The following is a 27,366-nucleotide window of genomic DNA, read 5'->3' on the forward strand; positions in this document are numbered from 1 at the left end:
CTTGCTCTGGAGAGCAGAGTTCGCTGCTTTTAGATGTTGTCTCCAAAGTCTCCGGTAGCAGAAAAAAGTCTCTAGATTTGGCGCTAGGTGCTTTTCAGAAATCAAAGTTCTAGAGGGGTCTGAAAAGTGGCTAAATATAGCGACTAAAGCGCTAAGTTAGCAACACTGGTCTTTGCATGGTTTGTTTTCAAATGGTTTGCTGCTGTCTGTTTGGACCTTTCTGAACATGAGCAGCAAATGGACTGATCCAATATGATGGACACTGAAGGGGGGGCTGAGACACACTAAATATAAGTGTTCTGATGGCATTTTAGCCAAAGGATTCATTATGTGCACAAATAAGGAATAGTTTAATTAACCATACATGTAAACAGAGATTTATGGGGCCCCCAGGAACTAGGGGCCCCTAGGCCAGGCATCCCCAAACTCGGTCCTCGAGGCCCGCTGTCCTGCAGGTTTTAGACATTTCCCTGCTCTTTAGTACAGCTTTTTATAATGATTGCAGTTGACCAAAAGCCTGTTAATCAGCTTTCAATTAAAATCAGCTGTGCTGGAGCAAGGAAACCTCTAAAACCTGCAGGACAGCGGGCCTCGAGGACCGAGGTTGGGGATGCCTGCCCTAGGCAACTGCCTAGTATTGCCTAATAGTAAATCCAGAACACCCCCCCCCCCGTCACGTCTAAAACTATATTTCCGCCACATTTACATCATCAGTAGCTGTTCTCATTCTATTAGCATCCAATTACCACATACAATGGAGTAAAAGCATGAAAATAAAATATATACCACTCACCAGAGATGCTGATTATTTATAAACTAAATCCATCCTTCTGTCTTTGTGTTTGAAGTCTCAGTATCTCCAATTATTATCAGCCATTGAGGCCAAATACATTTTAACAAAAGAGAATCTAAAATGCAGATTGTAAACATTTTTGCTTTAACTGACCAATCAGAGGACAGAAAAGGCTGTAGCTAGGGTGGGCCCTCTAAATCTGAAATGTGATAGGTTAAAGAAAACATCCCTCACTAACATTGTTTAGGTAAAATTGAAGGCCCTGGGCAGATTTGATTGACATAAAAAATATAGCAACTACATAAATGCAATGGAAGCAAAGAGAAACGCTACGAAATAAAGAGAACGGATTGTTCGGAATAAATTTACACAGTTGGATAGAAGAAAATTAAAATTAAGGTTATGAATGTAGGTTAGTTTTTCTGATTGATTTCAGGCCATCAGAGAAGGCTCAAGGCTGTCACAGCCAACCACTGGCCAATTTACACATTTCATCTCCAGGCACGTTACACAGACAGTTCAATCAGAACATCCAGACAGAGTGGTAAAAGCTGTTAACACTGTATTCAAATATTTATTGTATTAAATTAACATTGTCCAGCTTTCTCCAACATGAAAACGTGCAAAACTGTTGCATGAACCCACATAATCCAGGGGAACTAATCAGTCTAAAGGAATTTCTCACGAGATGTTTCATTGTGTTAAAAGATATTAAAGGTATTGTTGAGGATTTTTTAAAAGACCCGCCCTCTCCACTTTAAAAAAAAATGTGCGTGCAAGAGCATGCATGAACCCATTTCTCCTTGTGCACGCCATGTTTAAAATGTGCTGTTCTCATACAAACCTACTGTTTCCACATACAGTGGGGACTATAAAGGGAACTTTAAAGTGAACTCGGTTAACTGACCGTTTGAACACGTAATTCCTCCACCGCGTGGTGCCTGCGCCACCTTTGTTATTAGTCGCCTCTGTCGGGTAGCAGCAGCCTATGGCGACAGCGCACCGCTGTGACAGCAAATCTTATAATGCTTTGCTGGTAGAGCTCTCTTCACAAAGAATTATGGGATATACCTGCCTCTTCTATCTGCCTTTCTTTTCTTCTCATACACTCGTGGACACCTTTTTTCTTATGACCCTCAGCAAATTTCAAAGAGGCGCGGTGAGAGAGGTGAGCATCAATGACCGTAGCCCTGAAACCATAGCTCACCATAGATATACGCCTGAAAGTGCACATGCGCAGAAAAAGATAACTTACAGGACGAGCACATAGGAGGGCGTTACAATTGACAATTAGCACTTATTTAGACCACTTATTTAGATGATCCACCTGGAAATAAAAGATGGTCCTCTATAACTTTAAGGTTTCCTTTCTGTGAATACTTCTTTATCCACAAAAGATTAAGACAAGGCAGAGACAAAAAACGTCAATCTGGTCTCCACTAAAGGGAGTGTAGCCCTCTACTCGCTCTATGTAGGTTTTCTGGTACAATTTTGCGATAAATCTGTCCCATTCATAGTCAGTCAAAGTGTCCATAATACCTCCAGAGAGCGCCGCCGAATGGAAGTAGTCATCATTAGCCAAAATGCAATTCTGCTGCAACTAGTCAGGAGTCAAAGTACTTAGATGAGACTGCTCCAGCAGAAAACTGACCATGCACATCTTTCATTTCTAAATAATTCACCAAAGGCAGAGCAGACTTTCTAGAAGCTGGTCCTATGGTGATAAATATGCACATCATTTCATAATTTTTGGATATTTAGCTAAATCTTTGTGCAATCTGAGCCTTCAACTCTATTTATTTCTATAGCACCAATTCAAGTCAGCTCAAGGCACTTTACAGTTTACCAGAGTCAGGTTGATTCAAAGTTTTTTATCTAAGGAAAACTTGAATGCAATCCCTCACACTAAGCATGCTTGTAGCGACAGTGGAGAGGAAAAACTCCCTTTGAACAGGAAGAAACCTCCAGCAGAACCAGGCTCAGTGTGAGCGGCCATCTGCTGAGGCCCACTGGGGTTCAAGGAGACAGAAGCAGACATAGAAAAAGAAGCATAGATACAAAAGGCAACTGTCAACCAGCTCCACAGGCGGCCCCGTCCAGGAAACACACAGCCAGGCAGACGAGCTCCGAGCCAGCTCCCATGTCAGAGGAAGAAGAGAGCACATCCAGTTTGTCACAGTCGGAGAAACAGGACTACACTGAAAAACAGGCCAAGCTCCAACATCTATAAACAAAGGTGTTGATGGCAGCAGCACAGCTGATATTTCTCTCCAGGATGGAGTCACAGCCAAACAGGAACAGACCAGATTAAGCTACTATGAGAAAAAGCAGAGAGAGCAGAACGTTAGAGATTGAACTAACAGATTCTGCAGAGTGGGAGAATAGAGATAGAATGAAGCAGAATGATGAAAAAGGGGTCCCTATGTCCTCCAGCAGTCTACACCTGTAACAGCATCACTATAGAGATAGATCAGGATAAGGCAGAATCTATTGAACTAAAAGACATGTCAGGAAGGAAGATGTTTTTTACCAAGTTATTAGATTTTGATCTGTGTAACTATTATTTAGATTTTATTTATGCAATAAGAATGAAATTGAAGTTACTGCATGCTATTTATTGCTTTGTGGTTGTGTGCCTTTTTGCATCATTTGCACCAAGGATTTCATCTCAATTTTGTTTTATGTATTTATTTTTTTCTATGACAGTAAAGTTCTTATAATGGTGTGAGAGCTTGGTAGGTCACACAGCACATTATTCAGACCGTTACAGATCACAAATCAACAAATCTATACTTATTTCAGATATTAAAATGAATAATCAAGTTAAGTTTTATTTATTTATTTTGGATATATACATCTAACTTTCAGCAGACGGCCAACAATGAGCAGCTTTCCTTCTGGCAGGCGATGCAGAGCTGTGAGTGCTGAGCCATAATCTCTGAGGTTTCAGAAGACATTCCCCCTCTCTTATTCTTTCCAAACTGTTTTTGTTGGCGGTAATCTCAGACAGGTCGCTAAAGTTTGGATACTTATATCCGTTATGTAGCACATCATCCAAATTACACGTGACTAGATAGAGTTCAGTGGAATCCTAATGAGCTTTTTAATGTGACTTTGAAACGACTGGCCTTAAAACGTACATATGGAAAGGTGAAGGGTGAAATAACTGTTACTGCAAAGAGCATTCTGTGGTTACTTTCGTCATCATGAAGTACTCAATTGGATGATTGCTTTGGCATTGCCTTGAAGCAGCTGGCTGACTTTGAAGAAACGTAGAAAGCAATATAACCATACAAAGTATAATTTACTTTTTGACTTTAAGCATCGTTAACCGTTTTTCTGTGTCTCCAGTGGTTCTGTGCAAAAACGTTTATTTTTGTTCTGCAGCTCCTTAAATTGATGCTTAATTTTTGTTCTCTTGGACTTTTCTCCAAAGCCTCCTGGTATTGTCATTGTTTTTCGTGCTTCCTTAATAAGTCTAAATGCTTTACCTATTGCCTCCTAGGTGTTTTATTGCATGCAAAAAGAGCTTTTTCTTCCCTGCTTGGTTTAGGTGTTGAGTAGGACCTGATTAGCACAGTGGTAATTAGATACTGTAGACTACACTTTGTAATACACAATGTTCTACTCTGTAGATACATGTTTTCTGTGGGTTAATTTATGTCCAGTGTAATTTCCCTGCATATGTTGGCATCTAGGTTTGCCAAGAAGTTTCAGAAAGTGGTGAATAAACGAAATAATCCACACACACGCCATAGTCAGTGTTCATTACTTCTCCTAAAGCTGATGTTAGAGAACAGGGCTGCACCCCCACGCTCTCATGGGATAATTAGCCTGTTAGTCACGTGGCAGGAGGCAGTAGCTAATGGAACTCTTTGTTTTTTTGTTTTGTGACTGTTTTCTCTGCCTAACTATTTTCACAATCACATGCAGATGTGCTTGTATATTTGTAAACACTAGCATGGATCTTAATGGAATGAAAGTTAAAATTGGCTATAACACACATATTCAACTCTCTCCTAATGAATTCAGCAGCCCCCTCCTGGTGCTAGTAAAACAAGTAACCATCACTGCTGTATATAGAGCAGTGATTAGCGGCTCCCGCTGGGAAGCACCTACCTTAACCACACTGCGCCTGCAAAGAAAACAACATGCCTGCTTTCTCTGATCAGGGAAGGCAGTGCCTGATAATTCCTGCTCTTTGTGTGGCGACAGTGGCATCGGATGCAGGGGTTAGCCCTGCAAGCAAAGGGTTGTCGGTTCAAGCTCCCGCTTTCAATGTCATAGTGTCCCTGAGCATTGCCTGCTGATGGTGACGCCTGTGTATAGCAGCCTGGCTTCTTCCAGGGAGCCCCTGAGAAGCTGTGGCTACAGTGTAGCTCACCACCATCAGTGTGTGAATGGATAAATGACTGAATGTAGTGTACTGATAACTAACAGATCAGCCTCCCATTCTACTTTTAGAAATTCTAGGAATCACAGGTAATATGCATATTATATTGATATTAGGGAAGTTGGGCAGGAACTTTTTTTACTAGTTGGAGGGTATTGGAGGGACAGAATGGTTCTAGTATACAGGGCTTTACAATAGTCCAGATTTGAGCCAACAAAGGCAGGAATTTGCCAGAAAAACAGTGATTTAATCTCTGTCAAGCCGAAGGGTGTCACTGCTCAGAACAGAGGACCCAGTTTTCAAGGCAGACAGACAATTACTCAAAAAGCGTTCATTTAAAAACGGCTCTGCAGTTGCTACGGCTACGGCATCTAATGCAGGAACCTCTGCAGAAAGAAAACCCAGTTTAGTGACCATGGAAATCTGGCAGAGGAGGATTATGAACTTGAGCCACTAACCTGGTTTTATAGTTCAGTCTGTGCCCAGAGAACATGGTTGATTCCAGCCGGTTGACTGACGACAAGACATGGTGGAATACACTGATAAAGTCCCAGATGCTACAGATGTAGAACAAGCATGAGATCAGATCGGGCAGATTAAGGAGGGCAGGAAAATCCACAGAGCAAAGCCAAAGCCGGGGTCAAGGTCGTGCTCAGGATACAGAACCAGGAGATTAGAAGTCAGAGGAGGTTCCAGAGGGAAATCCGGCATGGAGACAGGGTGCAGCTCCAGGTTCATGGGGAGTGTTCACCTAGTGGTTAGAACAATGCTCTGTGCTCTGGGAAAGTTACAAGTACCAGGTTCCATCCCCACAGCCTCCACTCTGGGTCCCTGAGCAACAACTTTAACCACACACTGCCCCCTGGGCACCGCACAATGGCAGTGGGCAGTGTCTCTGCATTTAACCAATCCATAAGGGGATAGGTTAAATGCAGAGGTATATTTCTCCAATGTGAGCTCATGTAAAGTTCAGCAAACAGGCAAAACACAGCAAGAGTCCAAAGACAGTTCAGGCAAACAGATCAGATGGTAAAAAGCAGGCTCACTGGTTTAGAAACAGAACAAGATAAGTCTTCAGAAACTCTAAGGTAACGCTGAATAACTCTCCCCACTGGCTAGAGAATAATCTGGCACTGATGACTGGAAACGGGCAGACTAAACAGAGACTGGTGCAGGTGATACAGATGCGCAGTTTTTAGAAACTGGTTGGAGCTAGGCAGGTGAATGGAATATGTAATTAAGCCAGTCATCAGTGCCAAGATCATGACAAAGGGAAGTGTTAAATACCATGTCTGGGTTCCTTGTGGCTGAAGTGAATGGAGGGGAAAAGGAACCAAAGCTAGAGTCAAAGCCAGATGGTTAAGGACTGACTGAGATGGAATTTCTCTCTTAATTCAATTCAGTTTAATTCTATACCACCAATTCCCAATCAGATCATCCAGTCAGATTTGTTCAAAATTTTCTATTTAAGGAAAATCAGCTGATTGCATCGAATCATTGACTTGAAAGCAATCCCTCATTTGATGCATTTCTCAGCTGGAAAAAAACCTAAGTCAAAGGCGGGTCACCATCAGTCAGGAATTGGTCCACAAGATCTTAGACCTAGAAAACTTTTATTGTGATTTTGTATACACAGAGACTATACAAAATGAAATTGTGTTTATAACAGCTTTCATGACATCTCAATTTTTTTTAAAGTTCAGCAGTGATCAAATGTAAACAGTGTGGGAGAAAACACGTGGTGCAAAAAGCATTGATGTGGAAGTTGAGAGCATTAATATATATGGTGCAAATATGCAGTGTTTTGGTTTGGTGTTATCACTGTGATGCAGAGTCTGGCATGATATAGAATTTTCTCATCAGTTCATCAGTGTGATGGCGGTGGGGAAGAAGCTGTTGCACAATCTGCTGGTCCTGCATTGAATGCTGGGAAGCCTCTTCCCAGAGGGCAGCAGGGAGAACAGTCCATGGTGGAGGGGTGAGGGGTCATTGATGATGTCACGGGCTCGGGACACGCAGCGCTGGGATGAAATGTCTTTGATGGAGGGAAGAGGAGCCCCCATGATCCTCTCTGCTGTTCTCACCTTCTTCCAGTCTGAGGCGCTGCAGCCTCCACACCACACAGTGAGACAGCTGCTCAGAACGCTCTCTATGGTGCTTCTGGAGTAGATGGGGAGGATGGGTGGGGGGCGAGGCAGGTGGGCTCTCCTCATCCTCCTCAGGAAGTCCAAGCACTTCTGGGCCCTTTTGACCAGTGAGGTGGTGTTTCCAGTCCAGGTGAGGGTGTCTGTGATGAATGTGGTGCTGCTGACCACCTCTACAGCTGAGCTGTTGATGAGCAGTGGAGCGTGGTTAGGACGGTTCTTCCTGAAGTCCACCATGATCTCCTTCATCTTCTCCACGTTCAGGATCAGGATGTTATCTCTGCTCCACCAGCTGCTCCACCTCCTCTCTGTAGTCCAGGTCGTTGTCGTCTCTGATGAGGCCCACCACCGTGGTGTCGTCTGCAAACTTCACCATGTGATGTCATCAGTCTACAGCAAGCCTGTGCTTGCTGTAGACTGATGACATCAGAGGCGTTCTGTCCGACCCGGACTGACTGAGGTCTGTTGGTGAGGAAGTCTAGCAGCCAATAGCAGAGGGGTGTATTGAAGCCCAGCTGTTCCAGTTTACCCATCAGATGCTGTGGGATGATGGTGTTGAAAGCTGAACTGAAGTCCAGGAACAGCATCCGCACCTGGGTGTTCTTCTCCTCCAGGTGTGCCAGGCTCAGGTGGAGAGCAGCAGAGATGGCGTCCTCAGTGGAGCGGTTTCATTGGTAGGCGAACTGGAACAAGATGATATCCTTCCAGTTGAACTAAACTAAAGCAGGTCTTGTGATGAGTGACTAAGACAACATGTATGCACATTCAGATGTGGGGATGCATGTGGTGTGAGGGATTTTTGCAGAAGCACGGACAGAAATGCCACTTAATGTCTAGTGTTACACGATCATCCAGGAGAAGTGAACTCTGCAAAGTCAGTGACTGGATGCAATCAGCTGAGTTTCTTTAGACAGAAAACGTCTAACCAGTCGGTCTGGATCATTTAACTGAATAACCTCTGTAAAGTTCCTGAAGATGACGTCTGGGGAATTGAACTGAACTGACAAAATTACTAAGATGCAAGAGATATTACAGTTTTATTGATTTTTAAGGTTGGATTAGGGGAGTGGTGGCAGAGTGGTTAGAGCTTTGGGCCCCAGAGGTTCTGAGTTCAAGTCTCACTCCTTCCCACAGCCTGCACTCTGGGTCCCTGAGCAAGACCCTTAACCCCACACTGCTCCCCAGGCACCGCACAATGGCAGAATTTCCACATAGTGGGACAATAAAGAATTTACATTTTATTTAGATGGTTACTGTGGAAGTTACTGGTGTCTCTCTACACTAGCAGGACATTTATAAACATGTGCCTCAGTGATCTAACTGGTTCTCTGCTGAGTGTGCTCAGTGGGAACACTGGAGTTGGATATTACCAGAGCCCTCTGGACTCAAGGATTTTGCTGTGTGAAGCTCAGTAAGTGTCCCCGCCCAGCGGCACACAATACTACAATCACAGGAAGTTCACAGGAGATCTGGAAGAATATGATGTATATGAAGTAATGTCAGAAGTTTGGACATGCCTCCTCAAAGGCTTTTTTTTTCTTTGTTTGATTCCTAAAAACATCAGAATGGTGAAGTGATACATCAGTGTGTTAAACAAATAAATAGAACTTCTCAGAGTTAATAATGTTTGCAGTGAATGCACCTGTGAATGTTCAGGGTCTTTATGTGAGGCGCTGTTTCATTTTTACTGATTGGTTTTTACTCTGATAGTTTGTAAAAACTTATTGGAATAAATATGGACACTTTTAGATAAATTGTTAATTAAAATAATATAATTTAAATATAATTTAAGGGATTGTTTTTTTATGGTTTAATCTTTTCCTCAACACAGGAAAGCAGAGTTTTCTTTTTTTTAATGTAGAGCAGAAGTTAGTGTTTTTGATGTTGCAGTTTTAAATAACCCCTTCATCAGTGTACTCATTTGGGCTCAACGATTTTGCCATAAACAAACATTGCAACTATATTAAATCAATAAAGGAGAGGAGCTCAGTTACTCAGGAGGAGCTCAGAGTAGATTCCCTGCTCCTCCACGTCAAAAGGAGCCAGCTGATGTGGCTCGGGCATCTGGAGGTGTTCCTGGCATGTCCCATTGGGAGGAGGCCTGGTGGAAGGCCCAGGACACGCTGGAGGGACTATGTCCCTGAGCTGGCCTGGTGTCCCCTCAGGGCCCCCCAGAGCAGCTGAAGGAGGTGTGTGTGGATCAGGAAGTCTGGGCATCTCTTCTTAGACTGCTGCCTCAGTGACCCGTCTCTGGGTAAGAGGAAGAAAATGGATGGATGGATCAAACCAATATTGCGATTTTATTTGCACTACAATAATATAAATGTTTTGCCATAGTATTTAGCTTTTTTCCTGGCCTTGGAAGCTTGTGTTTCTGGAGTCCATTTCTGCGGGACTTTGCTGTAACCTTTGTGTGAAAAAGTGCTGACTTCCATATGCTGGCATGGATCTTTGAGCGAGCTGCATCTCTCTCTTTCCACAAAACTCTGCAGTCAATGGGCCAAAAAGAAGCAGCGGTGTCAAGTAACAAAGTACAAATACTTCTTTACCTTTCTTTGGTAGAAATGTTGGCAATCTGTACTTTACTGGAGTGATTTTAAATTTTTACTTGTACTCCTAACATTTTTTTTACAATTATCTTTACATTCTACTTCTTATATTTTAAAAATACACGCATTAGTTGCCATGATGTTTTTAAGAGATCTGACCCACAAGCAGGAAACCACTCAGAGAACCAGAGTAAAAGTTTAACAGGTTTATTAAAATAATCAATAAGGTTGATCCAGGGTAAGTCAGAGAGCTGGCGAAATGGAAGCAAGAAGGGAAGTTCAGAGGTTAGTTCAGGGTCCGTGGGAACTTTGAACAACGTCTTGCAAAAATCAGAGATGAACGGGACTCACGTTACCAGAAAAAGGTTCTCTTCCCAGAATCCAGTCGCTGTGGGTTTATCTAGAGATTGGGGGGCTCGTTGGAGGGCAGACAGGTTTTTGGTTTTATTGGTTCCTTGAGGAGCAATGGAGCGGACTGCCACTTAGATTTCCAGGAGAACTTGAACGGGTCGTGTGGAGATTAATCCCCTGCTCAGTGTGAAGCTCAAAACAATCCTTCCAGGGGGAGAAGGCCAAAAATCCAGTTTGCGGGATGACTTTCTGCTGAAAAGGCAAAGACAAAAACAAGGTTAGAACTCAGAGAGACAAAGACTCAGTTTGACTCAGCTAAACTCAGCTTGGCCAGAGTACCTAAAACTGGCAAACACTCTGGCGTCGAGGTAGTGGCAGTCCACCGCTAAATAATCCTCAGTAATGGGCACAACCAGCCGCAGGTGTGTGGGAGGACCAACGAGAACAGGGCGCCGCCTGGTGTTGGACAGAGAGAACACAAAAAACAAACAGTCCACACACTGGATTCCTAACATTAGTTTTTTTTCTTTTAACCTCATTTTCATTATGGCCTGTTGGTGTTTAAGAAAAATAATACCATCAAAATAATTAGTTTAGTCCAGACAATTAATTTCTTTGTTTGGGTTCAGTGCTGCCCCAACTTGTTGCTCACCAAATACCAAAATGAATAGTTTTTCAAGATGATGCAAAGTTAACTTTGACACTGCTCCCATTAGTTATAAAACTGGGCAAAAAAAATGACATATAAGGAAGTTATTATCCAGAATTGTAGACAATTGTTCCTTTGATAGGGTAGTGCAGTAAAACTTCTGGCCTTAACATTATCCTGCATTACTTTGACTTTTAAGTTAGTAGTTTTAAAAATTGGACTTTTACTGGAGTAAAAAGCTGAAGTTGATTCACTAACTTCTAGAAAAGTGTTTTTAAACAGCAGGATTTATACTGGGGTAAACAGCCTGCATCAGTCGTTGTCTTTGGAGCGTTCAGTGTCGCTAGTCACAGTTAGGTTTTCAGCAATCCTCACATGCTTAGAAAATAATAATCTGGTCCCAGATCTGAATACATTCATGTGGTGATATTCCAAAAGAGTTTTAAAGGGAGGCATGCATATCTACAATACTCAGTATTTACCCTGACCTCTGATCAGCCGTGCTCGTCTTGGTCCTACCACCCTCATTGTCAATGATTTGTTTATTCTAGTATATTGCTTTAGTATGTATCTCAACAATTAAGAAGAAACACATTTTTATGGAGATTATTGGGTTTTTATTGTTTCTTTTTTTAATTGTCCGAAATCGTCTCATTAATCTATCATCACTTTGTGGCTGTTAACTGAAATAGGCTGCATCAAAACCTTATATTAAAACTTGAAATAAAGAGAAGAATGATAAACATCTCAGTCTTTCTTGCATGGTAATTTTTCTGGGCTGATGATAAAAGCTTAACAAAGCATTTTATCTCAGGAACAAACCTGGCAAACAGCTTTTTACATCTGGATTACATAGACCTCAAGTAGAGTGGTCTGTCACGTCGGTATCTTTATGCTCTTTACTAAACCTGCAGCTGTTTTAGGTCTGATCCCATGTATCAAACAAGACATCTTCTGTTAGGGTATGAAACCTTTCAGCTGTTGGTTTTATTGAAGCCATCAGAACATCATAGTAGCGCTTCATGGGGTCAAAACAACAAATGGAACCCATTACAATATGTCCCACCATGTTTCTCACTTCTTTCATTTTATAGAACTACACTGAGAGCAAATCAGATGATTAGTTCAGCCATAGATGGCTATCTGCCACCAGAGCCAGAAAAAAATGAAGGAAGCTTATTTTTAATTGATCACATTTCTGTATTTGCCGATATTTAATACCACTCATCTGAGCTGCCCAGCATAGTTTTTGTGTTTCTGTTTATAAGTAAAAAGAAAAAAAAATCTTTATCCACCTCTCATTAATCCTGGTGGGAACCCTGAAATAAGATGGAATACATCCAGCATATTTTACAGTTAATAAATTGGGTTGTCTAAAACTGTACCTTCCACTGTTCCGTAATGTATTTATAGGTGAGGAACAATAACAGCCCCTCGTCTACCTGAGACTCAGCTGGTGTCTTGAGTGGGCGGGTCTTCTTACAGGCTGGAGAACTAGTGTACAAAAGGAAATGATTCAAACCAAAACATTTGGAAAAACTCCTATTTCTTAATAAAATCTCCTGTTTTGAACAGTTATCCAAGTTGTTCAAGCGTATCCACTGCCCTCCCCAGCTCCTCGAGCGCTGTCTCTGTCTGTCTGCTTCTCAGGTCCTTTCACTGCAGTGATAGAAAAACCTACACAGCCGACCATATAAGATCGTACTAATTTAAGAACATTTCCACACACAACATATTTAAAAATGTATCATACATATGTCATAATTAGGTCTGCAACTTACCACTATTTTGCTAACTGTTTATTATTGTTTTGATTAATCGATTAATGATCATATTATTAATTGATTGGTTAGGTTCCTTCAATAAGATATTTCAGAGAATTCAAACCAGGTGAAACTCAACTTTTCCACTTGAAGATTCTGGATAGAATAGATTGACAAATGATTCTGCAGAGTGGGAGACTGGAGATAGAATGATGAAATAGGGGTCCCTATGTCCTCCAGCAGTCTAAGCCCATAGCAGTATAACTATAGAGATAGCTCAGGATAACCTGAGCCACTCTAACTAGAAGAGTGGCTCAGGTTATCTGCCTCCCATTCTACTTTCAGAAATTCTAGGAACCACTAGTAAACCTGCAGATTGAGAGCCAAGTGCTCTGTTAGGAACATAAGGAACAATCAGATCTCTGATATCAGATGGAGCTTGGCCATTTAAGGCTTTATATGTGAGAAGGAGGATTTTAAATTCTATTCTGGATTTAACAGGAAGCCAATGAAGAGAAGCCAGGATAGGAGAGATATGATCTCTCTTTTTCATTTTCATCAGAACTCTGGCTGCAGCATTTTGGATCAGCTGAAGGCTTTTAACTACAGTTTGTGGACTTCCTGATAGTAAAGAATTACAATAGTCCAGCCTTGAAGTAACAAATGCATGGACTAGTTTCTCAGCATCACCCCTGGACAGGAGATTTCTCATTCTTGCTTTCTAGGTATATAAAGCCTAATTCTTACAAGAATCATTTTCTGGGGTTTTACTTTCTGAAATTTAGTTTCTGCTGCAAAAAAAGTAATTTAGAAAATATGTTATTCCAGGTCAGTCTAGGAGTGTGATTTTGATCAGGAATAATCTCATTTTAGTGTTCTACAAATGGAACAACATAGGAGAGTGCTTTTAATAAATGTCAAATCAGCCTGCCATAGTTAACTTCATATAAACTTACGTATTAATTGGAGCAACAATCTTCTCATTCGCCATATTCCTCTCCTCTGCAGCTGTAGCGCTGTTTCTCTGCCCTTTAAACACATTTTTTAATTTCATTCAAATTTCCAGTTCCATTGAGGTGAAATAAGCAATTCCTGTTGCCTGTTGTCATGGTGACTTGTAGATTCGGGACTCCACTGATAATGGCTTTTCATATTTGCTACTGACGTGTTAAACTCTGAACTGACCTAATTAGAGTTGATTGAACTAATTCATAGCAGTCATTGTGAAACTGAAATACTCAAAGTTCCTGAATTTTGGCTAAATCATTTTACAGTTGTAGATTTGAATCTGGTTTTGTTAAACCTGCTTCATGAAACGGACCCCTGTCTGTTGTCTAATGGAAGATGGCTGCATGCTGGAGACCTCCCATGTCATCGTGCTTGCTTAAAGCCACAGCCCCAGTACTCCTACCTTTAAGAATAAAACTTTTATAACCATTACAAATCCACATCACGTGTCCTTATTTTAAGTTATTTTAGGTTATTTCAGGTGATCAAGCGTCTGGTGTTACACCATTTTCTGTAATTGTTGCTGATTCTCCTCAACACCTAACAACATCAAACCTAACTTCCCTGGGGTTATTTTTAAATAGCTTGTCAAAAACCTTAGGTTAGACTGAAACAGACCGAAACACATTGGTCTATCTGTTATTTTCAGACTTTTATCACCCAAGAACAAGCTATAATAAACACTCTCTGAATGGTGGGATTTCTCAATGTTGACAATATTGTGTTTATTTTGTTGTAATACTGCTTGTAACCACTAAAGTGTGTTTTTCTTGCACATCTAAATTCCTAACATTTATTAGTTATTTTTCACTCTTTCTTTTTTAATTCTGTCGATGTTTGACTAGTGGTGCAGCTCTCTACAGCCCTGAAATGGCCACCCAATGCTAGTTCAAAGTTGAAATGATAGCAGCAGTGATGACCTTCATCCAGTCCTGTTCAGCCCTTTTTCACCTCGCTGATCTCTGTCCCGTCTCTTTGCTTCTCTGCAGCTTTTTGAGATCACAGTGCCGCTGACCCAGGGCACCAAACCTGTCACCATCAGCGTGGCCAACCACACCCAGTGCAGCTGTCTGTCCAAACTGGACATTTACAGACAAGTCCACAGCATCATCAGACGATCCCTGCCAGAGTAAGCATCCCTCTTTCACCATGGCATGCAGTACAATCAATGTCTTCATGAATTTACATTATTTTAACTTTAAACCTCTTTGTTCTTAAAGAAAGACCATTTTGTCATGATCTGGCCCGATTGCTCACATTAATTGTTCATTTCACTCACCTGCCTAACTGCCAGATTTTCTAATAATCACTCATCTTATCCACCTGCGTCTGTTGTCTGATATTCGGTTCAGCCCGAGCGATCATTATTTGTTTTCTATTAGTCTGTCCAGTGTGTTCTAGTTATTCCTTGTTTACATCCTGGTTCCTGGCGGCCAGAGGAAAGTGGGTTTTGTGTCTAGCTCATCTCCTGATCGTGTCCTGATCCTTCCCCGCGGAGTCCTCAGCGTTTTGGCTCAGAATGCAGGGAGGATCAGTTTTATCCCCGTAAGCCTGGCTCCAAGGAGGAGACCAGTTTACAGTCCTGCTCATCCTGGTTTTGACGTCCTGTCTCTGTTACCCTGACCACTGAGCCTGCCCGTGTGCATCTGAGTCTGTTCTGCATCTGTTCGTGTCTGTCTGGTCACGCCTCTGGACTCCATCTGACTCTGGATTCTGAACCTGCCCGAGCGCTCTGAGGATTCTTGGAAGCCCAGATGACTCTCTTCCTGTTTGGGTCGGAACCTTTGATCGTGCAGAGATCATCAGGGTTTCATGCACTATTCCTGCCTGCTGTGATAAGCTTCCTGCAAGTCCTCCGATGCTGCAGCACTGGCGACACTCTATGTGATGCGCGCCGCTTCAGTTGGCAGTCCAGCGGCTGGATTGCACCTCTTTCAGGGTTTGGACTGAATTGTTAAACCACGTAAGTGACTCACTCTGATAATCATCTCCTGTCAGATGATCGTGGTCACTGACCTGTGTTTCTCCCACAACCTGAGACAACCTGCCCCCCTCCTGCAGTCGCCGTGAGCCTTCAGCTCTCAGCCCCGCGCCTTTGTCCTGTCCAGTTCTGTTATATTAATAAACATTTTGAACTTTCTTACTGGCTGTCTCACCTTGAATACTGGGTCTATCTGTCCCATTTTATGATACATTCACAACCAGAGGAGGCTTTAAGCTCCATACTTTGGGCCTTAATTAAACAAATGCTTTAATCATAGTAGTGCTTTGAAAGAAGAATGAAGTTCTCTGTTACTGGTGGCTAAATTTAGTAAACTCTGTTTCACTGCATTAGGATTATGATGGGGGAGTGTTGAATCAATCAACTTTATTGTCAACTACAATTTACATTGCAATTGAGATTTCAGTTTCAGTACAAACCGTTCATCACATGCATTGGGGTGGGATGGGGGGGGGGGGCTGAGAGGGGGGATGGTTCTACTGAGGCCATGCGTGCCGCAGAACGCTGCCTTTGGCGCATTCGTATGGCGTCCCTATAGCGCTGCCTTTATCTCTGTGGAAAGATAGGAGCCACACTGGGGAGAGAGACAAGAAAAAAAGAATATTTGACTCTTTATCCTTGACAGGATAGTTTGAAATATAAAAAAAAACCTCAGCACAAGAAAAACGCGTAACATGAGACAGACATTTCAGCAGAGGGTCACATCGGAGGCGGAGTCACATGAAGTCAATCTGACTTCCTGTGAGCGTGTTAAACCCTAATATTAGCTGCTTGTTGCATGTCAGAACTGATGTTTCCCCAGTAGTTTATCTAGTTAGACACTAGATAGACTCTCTATAAACTGTATAGAGACAGGGGAACTGTCTCTATACAGTTATCACCTTCCTTATGCAAGTGGCAAAGATTTGGAGATGGAATGAGAGCCGCGTCCTTGATCTAAGAACAAAGTGGAATATTTCGGTAAGGCTGGAGCCATGGATGTCTCCTCATTTACAAACATGTATGATGTGATGATGTGGCGTTGCATAAAATGCTTCTTAACTTGCGATTCGGGGTCACTTCACGAGACGTGAGCCCAGTTGATAAGCAGCTGACTTTTAAGCAACATTAGAATTTTTATCAGAATCTGTTTTCATGTCTCCTGGTTATTTAATACATAATCATTATGAAGTGTTATTTAAAGGGTTAGGTGAGAAAGCTTCGAGGTGTAAAAACAGAGCTTACCTTTAACAACTGAAAGCTAAAAATCTATAAGTTATATCAACTAAATCATAATGTTTGAAATGTTAGAATCCTCCCTCATCCCAGCGTTCCTGGATGAAATGTTGCGCCTCCCTGTCAGGTTCTTTGTCTGCAGTAAACTTCTACACCAGTCATTACTTCTAACTGGTCAATGCAGAAAAAGCACAGAGAGGGTGGGGGCGAGGTGGGAGTGGATCTCAGAAAACTAGCCTTGTTTCTGGAAGAAGTTCTTATGATGAAAACACACCTGAATTCAGGCATGAAGTTTATTGTAACAGTCTTTAGACTAAAACGGGATCCTTTGTGGCCTCTGAGCCACTCGGTCCCTTCAGGGTCGGGGCAGACTCCTCCGTCTCTACCGGAGGTGTTCCTACTGGCAGCACACATGTAAAAATGCAGCGTCTTAAAAGCTATTGTTCCTTTGATGGCTTCCTTTTAACTCTGCGCACACTGTGGGTGTTACTTAAGGAAACACGTTTCACATTATCTCTCGATTAACTTCACAGCTCTGTGAAATGTGTGTGTTCCTGTGTGCGTAGCTAGGCAGGGCATGCTGTGATTAATGACGGGCTAACAGTCAGGATCCCATCAGGGGCTGCTCTCTAATGTAGTTTTTGGCTGCAGTCCTCTGAAAACAGAACAATGGCTGCGTTTAATTGACTGGATTAAAACAGAGCAGGGCTGCACAAATGTCTAGATGTCTGTATACAGAAATAACATTTGGTTCAGTAATTAAAAACCAAACCAAAACAGCATTTAGGTGGTCTCCAGTGTTACTGTCGCAAGGCAAAAAACACAAACATAAATAAGTGAATTTTTTCTTGAATAGAGGAGGTGAGTGAGACACTTGGAACAACAGAGTTTACATAAAAAATGAGAAAAAACTATTCCATTGTCTCATTTCAAATGCATATTATCCAGTTATCTTGTTTTAAGAGTAAAAATACTCATTCATTTTTTCCCCAGCATTTTGTTATCATTCCACTGTCACAACTACAGAGCAATGAAATCCACTCACTGCATTTAACCCATCCCCTTCGGGGAGCAGTGGAGCAGTGTGGGGTAGGAATGAATCAGTGACAGCGGATCCCTCTGGGACCTCTGCCTCTGGTAAAGACTCTCTCTATGTAATGGAAAATCAACAGTTCCTTCTAGTGTGGCTTCAGTGGACTTAACCTGCAGCATGCATGAAGCATCCATCCCTCTCATACGACATTACCCGCCTCACCTCTGGAGTATTTTATCTGAACCCATGTTGTAATTAGCATGATGGAATGATAATGGGGTGAGTGGTTTGGAGTTGATCTAAAGAAGTGTTTGGTCATTTGTTTAAAGTCATAGGGAAGTCATATTTAAATGTCTTCTGCCTTAAACATGTATATAAATGTACTCTTTATCAGACAATATTGTCCCAAAATTTAGAACATTTCTATAAAAAAAAAAAAAATCCCGTCTTAAAATCCGTGTTTTTTTTTTCATTGTCTTATGCAGGTCAGTTAGTTATACATCAGCTTGAACACCTAAATTCGGCCAATGGGTCATCTGTCAATCAAATTTTTTCAGTCATAGCATCTTGATTGATATGTCGCAGCTAATATACGCAACGGTTGAAATCAGAATCCTTTCGTTTCCCAGTGAGTTGCGTCCCAGTGTTCACGGGGATGGACGTCTGTGTCTTCAGCAGGCGTAGAGCTAACAGAACTGGCAGCGTTGCGAGGCAAGGGCTCAAACATGGACGGCTGGAAGCCTTCTACACCAAACCAAGCTTCTGCCGCCCTGGCGTCCTCTTCCACAACATCTTCGTCCCCGCTTTCCTCCTCTAAATAAAAAATGGATGACGGAGGAGACTCATCCACGACCCCCGACACTAAACTCTCCTCCTCTTGCGTGTTTCCTCTGTCCATAGCGTTCCTTGACAGCGTTGTTTCTAAGTCACCAATTTAGTGCTACTTGGTCCCAATGGAATTTCCCATTGGGAACCTGCTAGCACTAAGTTGCTAACTGGTTAGCAAGATGCTTCAGACTAACCGGCCACAATCAAACTAGCCTGCAAACCTTCCGCCAAACAATCCCGCCCCCTTGATAATCGACCAATCACATTCATCTTATTCACTCGTGTAAAGTCGGGCACCACTCAGGAGAATTCGGAAATGCAACGGTTGGAACAGCCGCTTCCCAAGACTTTAATGGTAGCGCTGTGAAACTGTTTGAATCTTTCATTCAGACTCTAGGTTGTGATCAACAACCTAGCGGCAGTGGCGTTGTTTCCTTGGAAAAGACACTTCACTTGCATTGCCTACTGATGGTGGTCAGAGGGACTGGTGCCACCAGTGTATGGCAGTCTCGATTCTGTCAGTGAGCACCAGTGCAGCTGTGGCTACAATGTAGCTCACCATGAGTGTGTGAATGACTGAATGTTGTTTGAAGCACTTTGGTCAAGTCCTCTGACTTGACCAAAGTGCTATATAAGTACAGGCCATTCACTATTTAAGCACTAATGTGCCTTAGTGAGGGATAGTCGCTCTGGATGAGCACAACATATGGTTTGGGTTTAGATAAAGTTGACATGTTTCTGTTGTATGTGCAACAAACTGTAAATTTTTTTAAATCTAAATAATTAATTTTCCAATGGAACAAGGCGATTTACATTTAAACTAAGAAAAAATTATTGCATTTTCTTATTTCAAGTGCATTTTATCTATCCATTCCTTTTTTTCTGACATGCTTTATCCCAGCTGGGGTGGTGAGGGGTGCTGCTGTCTATCTCCACCTGTCTATGGATGAGAGGCAGGGTCCAACCCTGGACCGGTCACTAGTCCATCACAGAGACAAACAACCATTCACACACACACCTAAGGAGAATTTAGAGAAGCCAATTAACCTAACAGTCATGTTTTTGGACTGTGGGAGGAAGCCAGAGTACCCGGAGAGAACCCATGCATGCTCAGGGAGAACATGCAAACTCCATGCAGAAAGACCCCGGGCCGGGAACCAAACCCGCAACCTTCTTTCTGCAAGGCAGCAGTGCTGACCACTGTTCCACTAAGCAGCCATTTACTCTAATTTCTTATTTGATGAGTAAAAGTATTCATTCCATTGGAAAACCATCTTATTTACCTGCTTAAATTCAGGCTAAATAAACTTAATTTAAGAAATGTTGTTATTTCTAGATGTTTTATGCAGTGTAGTTCAACATTTCATCACCGTAGTCAAAACTCTACTTTGATTGGTCATGGATTGACAGCGGAGTACTCATGGAGAGAGATGACAGTGCAGAGATATTGGTGGGAAGAGAGGAAGGGGGGGATTTTTAAAACACCAATACTGATTAAAATCAGATGTAGTCAAATCATTAAGCCTGCGGAGGGCGCCAAACAGGTCGTTTTAGAAACTAAAACTGCAACAAACAAGTCCAATGATGCCTGGATCATCTAGACAGCACCATAAAACATCCATGGAAAAACAGGTGATTTTTGAAGTGAGTTGTCCTTTAATTGGATCTAATGAGGAGCTGATAGCTTAGGAAAGATAACAGGTTCATGTTCTGATCTGAATGGATTAAAGCTCAGATTTAACATCCTCCTACTTTGTTCCTCTCTGCTCACATCTTCTCAGGCCTGCCTGACAGATCAATGCCGTTATGTTAATTAATCAGAATGGTTCCACATACTCCTTCTGGACTCAACCTCACCATCCATGGACTTTCTCTCCATCTTTCACTGTCAAATTTTTGAAAAAGTCCTGTTCCTTTCTGACCCGCCTGGCTCCACCTCTCATCATGCTCTCCTCAGCCTTCATAGAACTAGGTATATGTTGCGGATATTGTTGGCTTTGCTTTGGATACGGTCTTCAGTGAAACTGACAGGTAGAGGATGTGGAATCTGGGTAGCTGTCTTTGCTCTGTTTAGTTTATGGGGCGATTTGAAGGAGCAGACTTTTCTTCCTATATAGTTTTAGTAAAACGTCATTAAGCTCCAGTTGATGGACAACTTGAGGACCTACAGATGAGACCAGGTTATTCCATACATTCTACGCTTTTCTCCATTGTCTGACTTTAAATTAGACCTTTTAATATTTAGACTTAGACAAAATTTCATTTTGTACAGCTTTCAGGCAGTAAATGATCAGCAGCTTCGCAGTGAAATTTCCATTCCATAAAGGGGTGGGCTCTCCTCATCCTCCACAGGAAGTCCAACTGCTTCTGTGCCTTTTGGACCAGTGAGATGGTGTTTCCAGTCCAGGTGAGGGTGTCTGTGATGAATTTGGTGCTGTTGACCACCTCTACAGCTGAGCTGTTGATGAGCAGTTTAGTCCCACAAACCTTCCAAAGAAGTTTTTTAGTTCATTTAGGAAGTCAGCATCAGCTGCACCCAGCGGGGGGAGGGTTGTAGTCAATAATCGCCTGTATGCTTTGCCACATTCACCTGGTGTATCTGGCATCATGGAAGAGATCCTGGATCTTCTGGCTGTGGTTCTGCTTCACTGATCTGATGGCACGGTTCAAAACGGCGTGCGCTGTTCTCATTGCCTCTTTATTACTCTATCACCAGGTTGGAAAGCTGAGTTTCGTGCATTTAGTGATTTGTATGTAATGTAAATCCCTTTATTGTCCCATTCACTCTCTGCATTGAACACTTCCCCTTGGGGAGCTCTGGGCTGCCATTGTGTGGCACCAGAGGAGCAGTGTGGGGTTAAGGTTTTGCCCGGGAACCCAGAGTGGAGGCTGTTGGGATTGAACCGGGTACTTGCAACCTTCTCCGAGACAGACAGACACTGCTCTAACCACTAGGCCAGACCACTAGGATTTCTGAACCTGCCAGTCCCCATTCATCCAGGGTAATTGGTTTGCCCAGGTAGTGATATTGTTTTTGGTGCAAACATCCTCAATGCCTTTGTTGATGTAGGCTGGCAGTCATGGCATGCTCATCTATATTTATCTCATTGTCATAGCTTACTGCAGCTTTGATGTTTCACTAAGAGCATTCAAAACTCAGTCCTGGAGTTTCTCCACGACTGCCTTAGTCCACACCCTGCCCTCCCTCACTGTTTTGCCCTGATTAGCTGGGGCCTGTATGCAGGAATTAGCATGACAGAAAGGTGACTGGACAAGCCGAGGTGGGAGCGGAGGGGGGGGGGGGGGGGGGCTCTGAATGCATCTTTAATGGTAGAGAAGGCTAAATCCAGAGCGTTTTGTCCCCAAGTTTCAGGAGTCACAGCCAATCAGGAACATACCAGATGAAGCTACTATGATTAGAAATGATTAGAAAGAGAGCAGAACGTTAGAGATGCCTAACAGATACTTCAGAATGGGGGAATAGAGATAGAATGATGAAAAGGGGTCCCTATGTCCTCCAGCAGTCTAAGGTTATAGCAGCACAAATGTGGAAAATAGCTCAGGATGACCCGAATATTTTGGATGAGGTATAAGAAAGGTAGAGCCAGATTATGGCCAAGGTAGAGCCAAGGAGAAACGTTTATCCGGACCAAAACTCCCCCACCGGAGGACTGTTATCATTTCAGAAGATTTTGTCATTAAAAAAATACAAACAAAGAAAAACAAAACTGTATCTTAGAAATAATTTGGGATTGTTTACAATGTGTGTATACAAGATTTACAGCAAATGTGACCAGGATGATATGTAGATTTACCTCAGAAGGTAGCAACTCTGGAAATGTACAGTATTGTTTGAAACAAACTTGAATAACAGAAACAGAAACACAGCCATTGGATATTAAAATCTCAGACTAGAAAAATGCTAAAAATGCTTCCATTGAAATGATAACTGTAAATAACGACGTTGGTTTTTTTCATGTGGGTGTTTGTACTGTAAAATCCATTCACACTTCAACCAGCATTAATCCACAGAGAGCAGGAGAAGTTGATCAGACTGTAGCTGCAAGAAAACATCTTGGAGACATTTTCACACCAACAAATCAGTCGGCATGTAAAGATGGACACTTAAGCAGGCGTATGTTTTACATTAAGGGAAGTGAAAAACCTCCCCCACCGGCCAACATTTAACTTTCCCTTTTCTCCTTTTCTTTCCCCTCTCTGTGTATGTCTAAGGCTACGCGGCTCTAATTGAAACCACCTTGTGTTTCTTTTGATCGCCAGACGCTTTCAAAAGTTTCAACTATTTGTCTGTCTGCAAACACGCTCCCTGCTGTCTGTGACTGTGGCCAAGTCAACAGTTCACTACATGTTGCTACACAGACAGGCTATTTTCACTTTGTGGTGGTTAGTATAACTGACTGTCTGTGTGTAACAGTGTCTGTTGTGTTTTTGGGAAAAGTATTTTTCTTGGCATTCTTTAAAATCCAAACATGCTATCTGATTTATGAACAACTTCACGACTGTGTTTAAGTTTATTTTTGGTTCTGCGTGTTTTTTTCCCTGTATTTCTAATGTTTATTTTCACGATTCATTGTAGGTTATAAGATAATGACTGATAAAGCAATTAAGGTTATGTGCAGGAGGAGTGACCTTTCATCCTGTGAACCAGCCTGACTGAGCAGCAGTCTGAAAACGAGGGCCAGTGATTGACTATCTCAGTCTGTCTGCTTTTAAAATCAGTTCAACCATTGAAGCAACATAAATCAGTCAACATTCAATGTGGTTTAGTGACCCACTTGTGATCCTTTATCAACCAGTATGGGGTCCTCAGATCCACCACAAAGATTACACCAAAAAAGCATTTGGTTGAAATACGTAAAGATACAAAATTGTCATGCAAAAAAATTACAAAGCTACTTCAGCTGAGTATTGCTGTTTGTAAAATTATTGCCTGTTGTTAGCTGATGCTGTAGAATTGTAGTAGTTTGGGTCATAAGTTGATTCTGGTACCAGAAGCTAAACGTTTAGGAACCTCTGCTTTGGAGGAGATGTTTGGAAATGCTGTGATTTGGAGATAATACCAGCTTTGAACAGAAGTTTTAGCAAAAAAATCCTTTTTTCACTGAAAGCCCAAGGATGGGTTTTACCAAAACAAAAAAAATAATCTTTAGACTTCTGTTCTCTGTTTTCATTAATAATAAAGGCCTTAGACCATTTATCCAAATCAGGCTGAGAGTAGCTTAACTATATTGGTTTGGTGAAAAGGTGCTACACAAAGGCAAGAACAAGCCCTACTTGCATAAATGATTATATAATTTGGTAAATACAAATACATGGTTTATAGGAAGAGAACCATGGCAGAGATTTAAAAATAGACACAAACGAATAGAAGAAATCAAATTATGATGGGGAAATATGTACTTTAGTTGAACCTAAACAAAACTGAAGTAATGATTTTCGGACTAAAGGAAGAGCTTATCCAAAGTTAGCCCACAGCTTCAGTTCAGCATCAGGCTCTTAATCTGGGTGTAGTGATGGATTCAGATCTGAACCCTCAGAGGCTCATAGAGTCAGGAACAAAGTTGGCCTTCTATCGGCTGAACAACATCTCAAGGATTAAAGGACTAATTCCTGCTTCGTTCATACTTAGTGGAATCGACCCCTGCAGCGGGTCCTCAACGAGCGTCCTGTAGCCTTCAGTGTAGGTGAACAGCTGAGTCCTGTCTGGAAGAGTTGGCTCAACACAGGAGGGCTGATTCCTCAGAACAGGTCTCAGCGGTTCACCTACACCTGAAGGTTAAAGGACACTTGTTTGTGGACAACAAGGTCCTTATTCTGGCAAAGGAAGAAGGATCAAAGAGGGGTTAAGGAAGCCATCTTTGTTAACCTGGAAAAACCTTCTCTCAACAGAGGAGGCGGTCTTAAGGGCTGGTTATCCTCCTGCAGCAGTGTGTTACAGTGAGCTTGACACAGACATTTTTGATTTATGCTCAATTTTGAGTGTGGTCTGTGCTACACGCTGTGGGTCTAGATACGGCCGAGGTGGAGAGGAAGTTGGGGCAAGTTTGTCCGACAACTGAGGGACATGAGGGTGAAAAAGAGCGGGGATCCAGGCGGGAAAAGGGTCCCAGCATTCTTGCAAACCTCGCTCTTCTAGCAGGTCCAACTTCACCAGCTGTTTTCCGCGATTGCGGTCATAAAAAGCAAAACAACACTGTCTGCACTCACCTACAATTTGGGAGAGGTGCAGCAGAGTGTCTTCAGAGGGGGCGGGGATGTCTTTGCGTCCACTGCGACACCTACGCAGACGACCTAGTTTCAAAGCACTTTTAGGAACAATACCCAGAAGATTCAGCTCTCACCCGCCCTTACCTGACTCACACTTCAATGAGGCACGTGACTGAAACCACTCTGATGAGGGAGTTAACGACCCTTCAGAACCCCATTACGGCCATTAACACACCCCCCAGGTGACCTCCGTGGTCAATCCAGAAGGAGGGATCAGAGCCACCTTTTCCCCCCCCTATTCTTTGTTAGACCTACACTATATTAATCTTTGTCCTCCCAACCGTCAGAGCCTCTTAAATGAGAGGAGAAGCATATTCTAGAAAACTTCCCGTCCAGCTGCCTAAACTGAACCTTTCAAGCTTAAGGCCGACTTATTTTGGCTTTATAGAGTAGTTGTCATGTGGGGGGCAGTAACGTGGTACCACAGGAGCCAAAATGGGAAACAGAATAATCGCTAGTTTGAGAGAAAAGAAGGGACACACCAGAAAATAAAAATTACAATGGAAACCCCTGATGAACCTTAAGCTCTGTGGAGGTGCAGAGCCGATGACTGTGTCCTTAATGCTGTTGCTGTCATCATCTGATTTGTTTCATTCAAAGCTTTAATAAGGTTACACAAACAAAACAGGTCCCTCCTGGTTCTGGTCCATGTGACACTGTTACACCTTCATTTCTGTTTGCTCCAACACAATGAGCAATTCTATATCTATCTATCTATCTATCTATCTATCTATCTATCTATCTATCTATCTATCTATCTATCTATCTATCTATCTATCTATCTATCTATCTATCTATCTATCTATCTATCTATCTATCTATCTATCTATCTATCTATCTATCTATCTATCTATCTATCTATCTATCTATCTATCTATCTATCTATCTATCTATCTATCTATCTATCTATCTATCTATCTATCTATCTATCTATCTATCTATCTATCTATCTATCTATCTATCTATCTATCTATCTATCTATCTATCTATCTATCTATCTATCTATCTATCTATCTATCTATCTATCTATCTATCTATCTATCTATCTATCTATCTATCTATCTATCTATCTATCTATCTATCTATCTATCTATCTATCTATCTATCTATCTATCTATCTATCTATCTATCTATCTATCTATCTATCTATCTATCTATCTATCTATCTATCTTTATTTATTTATTTTAGTGTCCTGTCTGGCAATGTGGCAATAACAATAATTGTTTTGATGCCAAAGAAGACCCCAACAGATTTTTATTTCACAAGTGAAGCAGTACGTGTATCGCCCTAGTGTTCCACTTGATTTATCCATATAAATAGCTTTATTATGATTATGCAGAGAGTATTACAGATTATATGGACAATGCAGTGTTGAAGTAGAAGAGGAAAGAAAAAACAGGAAAGAGGAGAAAAGATGAAAGAAAGAGGAGATAAAAGGGAGACAATGATAAAACGCCTTCTGTCTGATTCATAAAAGAACAGCACAACCAATGGATATAGGATAAGAGATACAATAAAGTAGCATATTGATAATATTGCTGATGTATAAGAAGTATTATTTAATATGGCATGTATTCTGTGTTACCTGAAGATAAGAATAGGGGCTTTCTGTATGGAAGTCTTTATGTACCTGGAACCAAACACCTGTAGTTGTTTGTTAAAGTGCACTTGTGCATTGTAAAGTTTGTCCAAATGAAAAATGCTCAATAGTGGTTGTGAAGAGCCAAAGACGCACCCCTCCAGAGCACAGAGGCAAGTGCTGGGGCACCCAAAACCCCAGATGCCCAAAGGGGGGCCCAGAGCAAAGGCGCCCAGGAGGGGCCAACCCAGGAAATCTGCACCCCCACCAAGGGAGGAGGAGAGATGGCCCCGAAGAGTTCCCCCATCCATCGCAATGCTGAAGCCCCGCCCCCCGTGGTCATCCCCAACCGGGCCTCGTGGGCCCAGGTCCCGCGAACCAGCCGCCAGGAATAAGCCAAAAAAAAAAGTCTCAATCACGTCTTCCAACCCTAGTGCCTCCACTCGCAACACACAGACTCACAGATGAAAAAAAACTGCATAAACCACAAGTAATTCTAAACGTTGAGGTTAATCCAGCTTTCTTCCATCATCCTACATCATCATCACCATCCTACATCATCACTATCATCATCACCATCATCATCACTGTCAGTATCATCATTATCATCATCATCACCATCATTATTTTTATCAACAACAACAGTTTGCTGTCAGACATCAATTGTTCAGATTAGACAGTTTGAAGATCTTATCTGTATTTGGCAGAAGTGGTAAAGATAAACCAGACATGATAAAACATGGCTTTTAGAAGATACAGTATCCATCCAT

At 42.0% G+C, this 27,366-nt stretch overlaps 1 protein-coding gene across 1 annotated transcript in view; it reads left to right on the forward strand.

Annotated features, from left to right (window-relative positions):
• vegfc (vascular endothelial growth factor c) overlaps positions 1-27,366 on the forward strand; it is a 97,215-nt gene that overhangs the window by 54,955 nt on the left and 14,894 nt on the right. Inside the window, exon 4 of the mRNA XM_038276829.1 lies at positions 14,640-14,779. Within this exon, the coding sequence (XP_038132757.1) occupies positions 14,640-14,779 (140 nt within the window). The remainder of the gene's footprint in view (positions 1-14,639; positions 14,780-27,366) is intronic.

This window comes from Cyprinodon tularosa, unplaced genomic scaffold (assembly GCF_016077235.1).
Source record: "Cyprinodon tularosa strain WSP-4 unplaced genomic scaffold, ASM1607723v1 ctg128, whole genome shotgun sequence".
Taxonomy (NCBI): domain Eukaryota; kingdom Metazoa; phylum Chordata; class Actinopteri; order Cyprinodontiformes; family Cyprinodontidae; genus Cyprinodon; species Cyprinodon tularosa.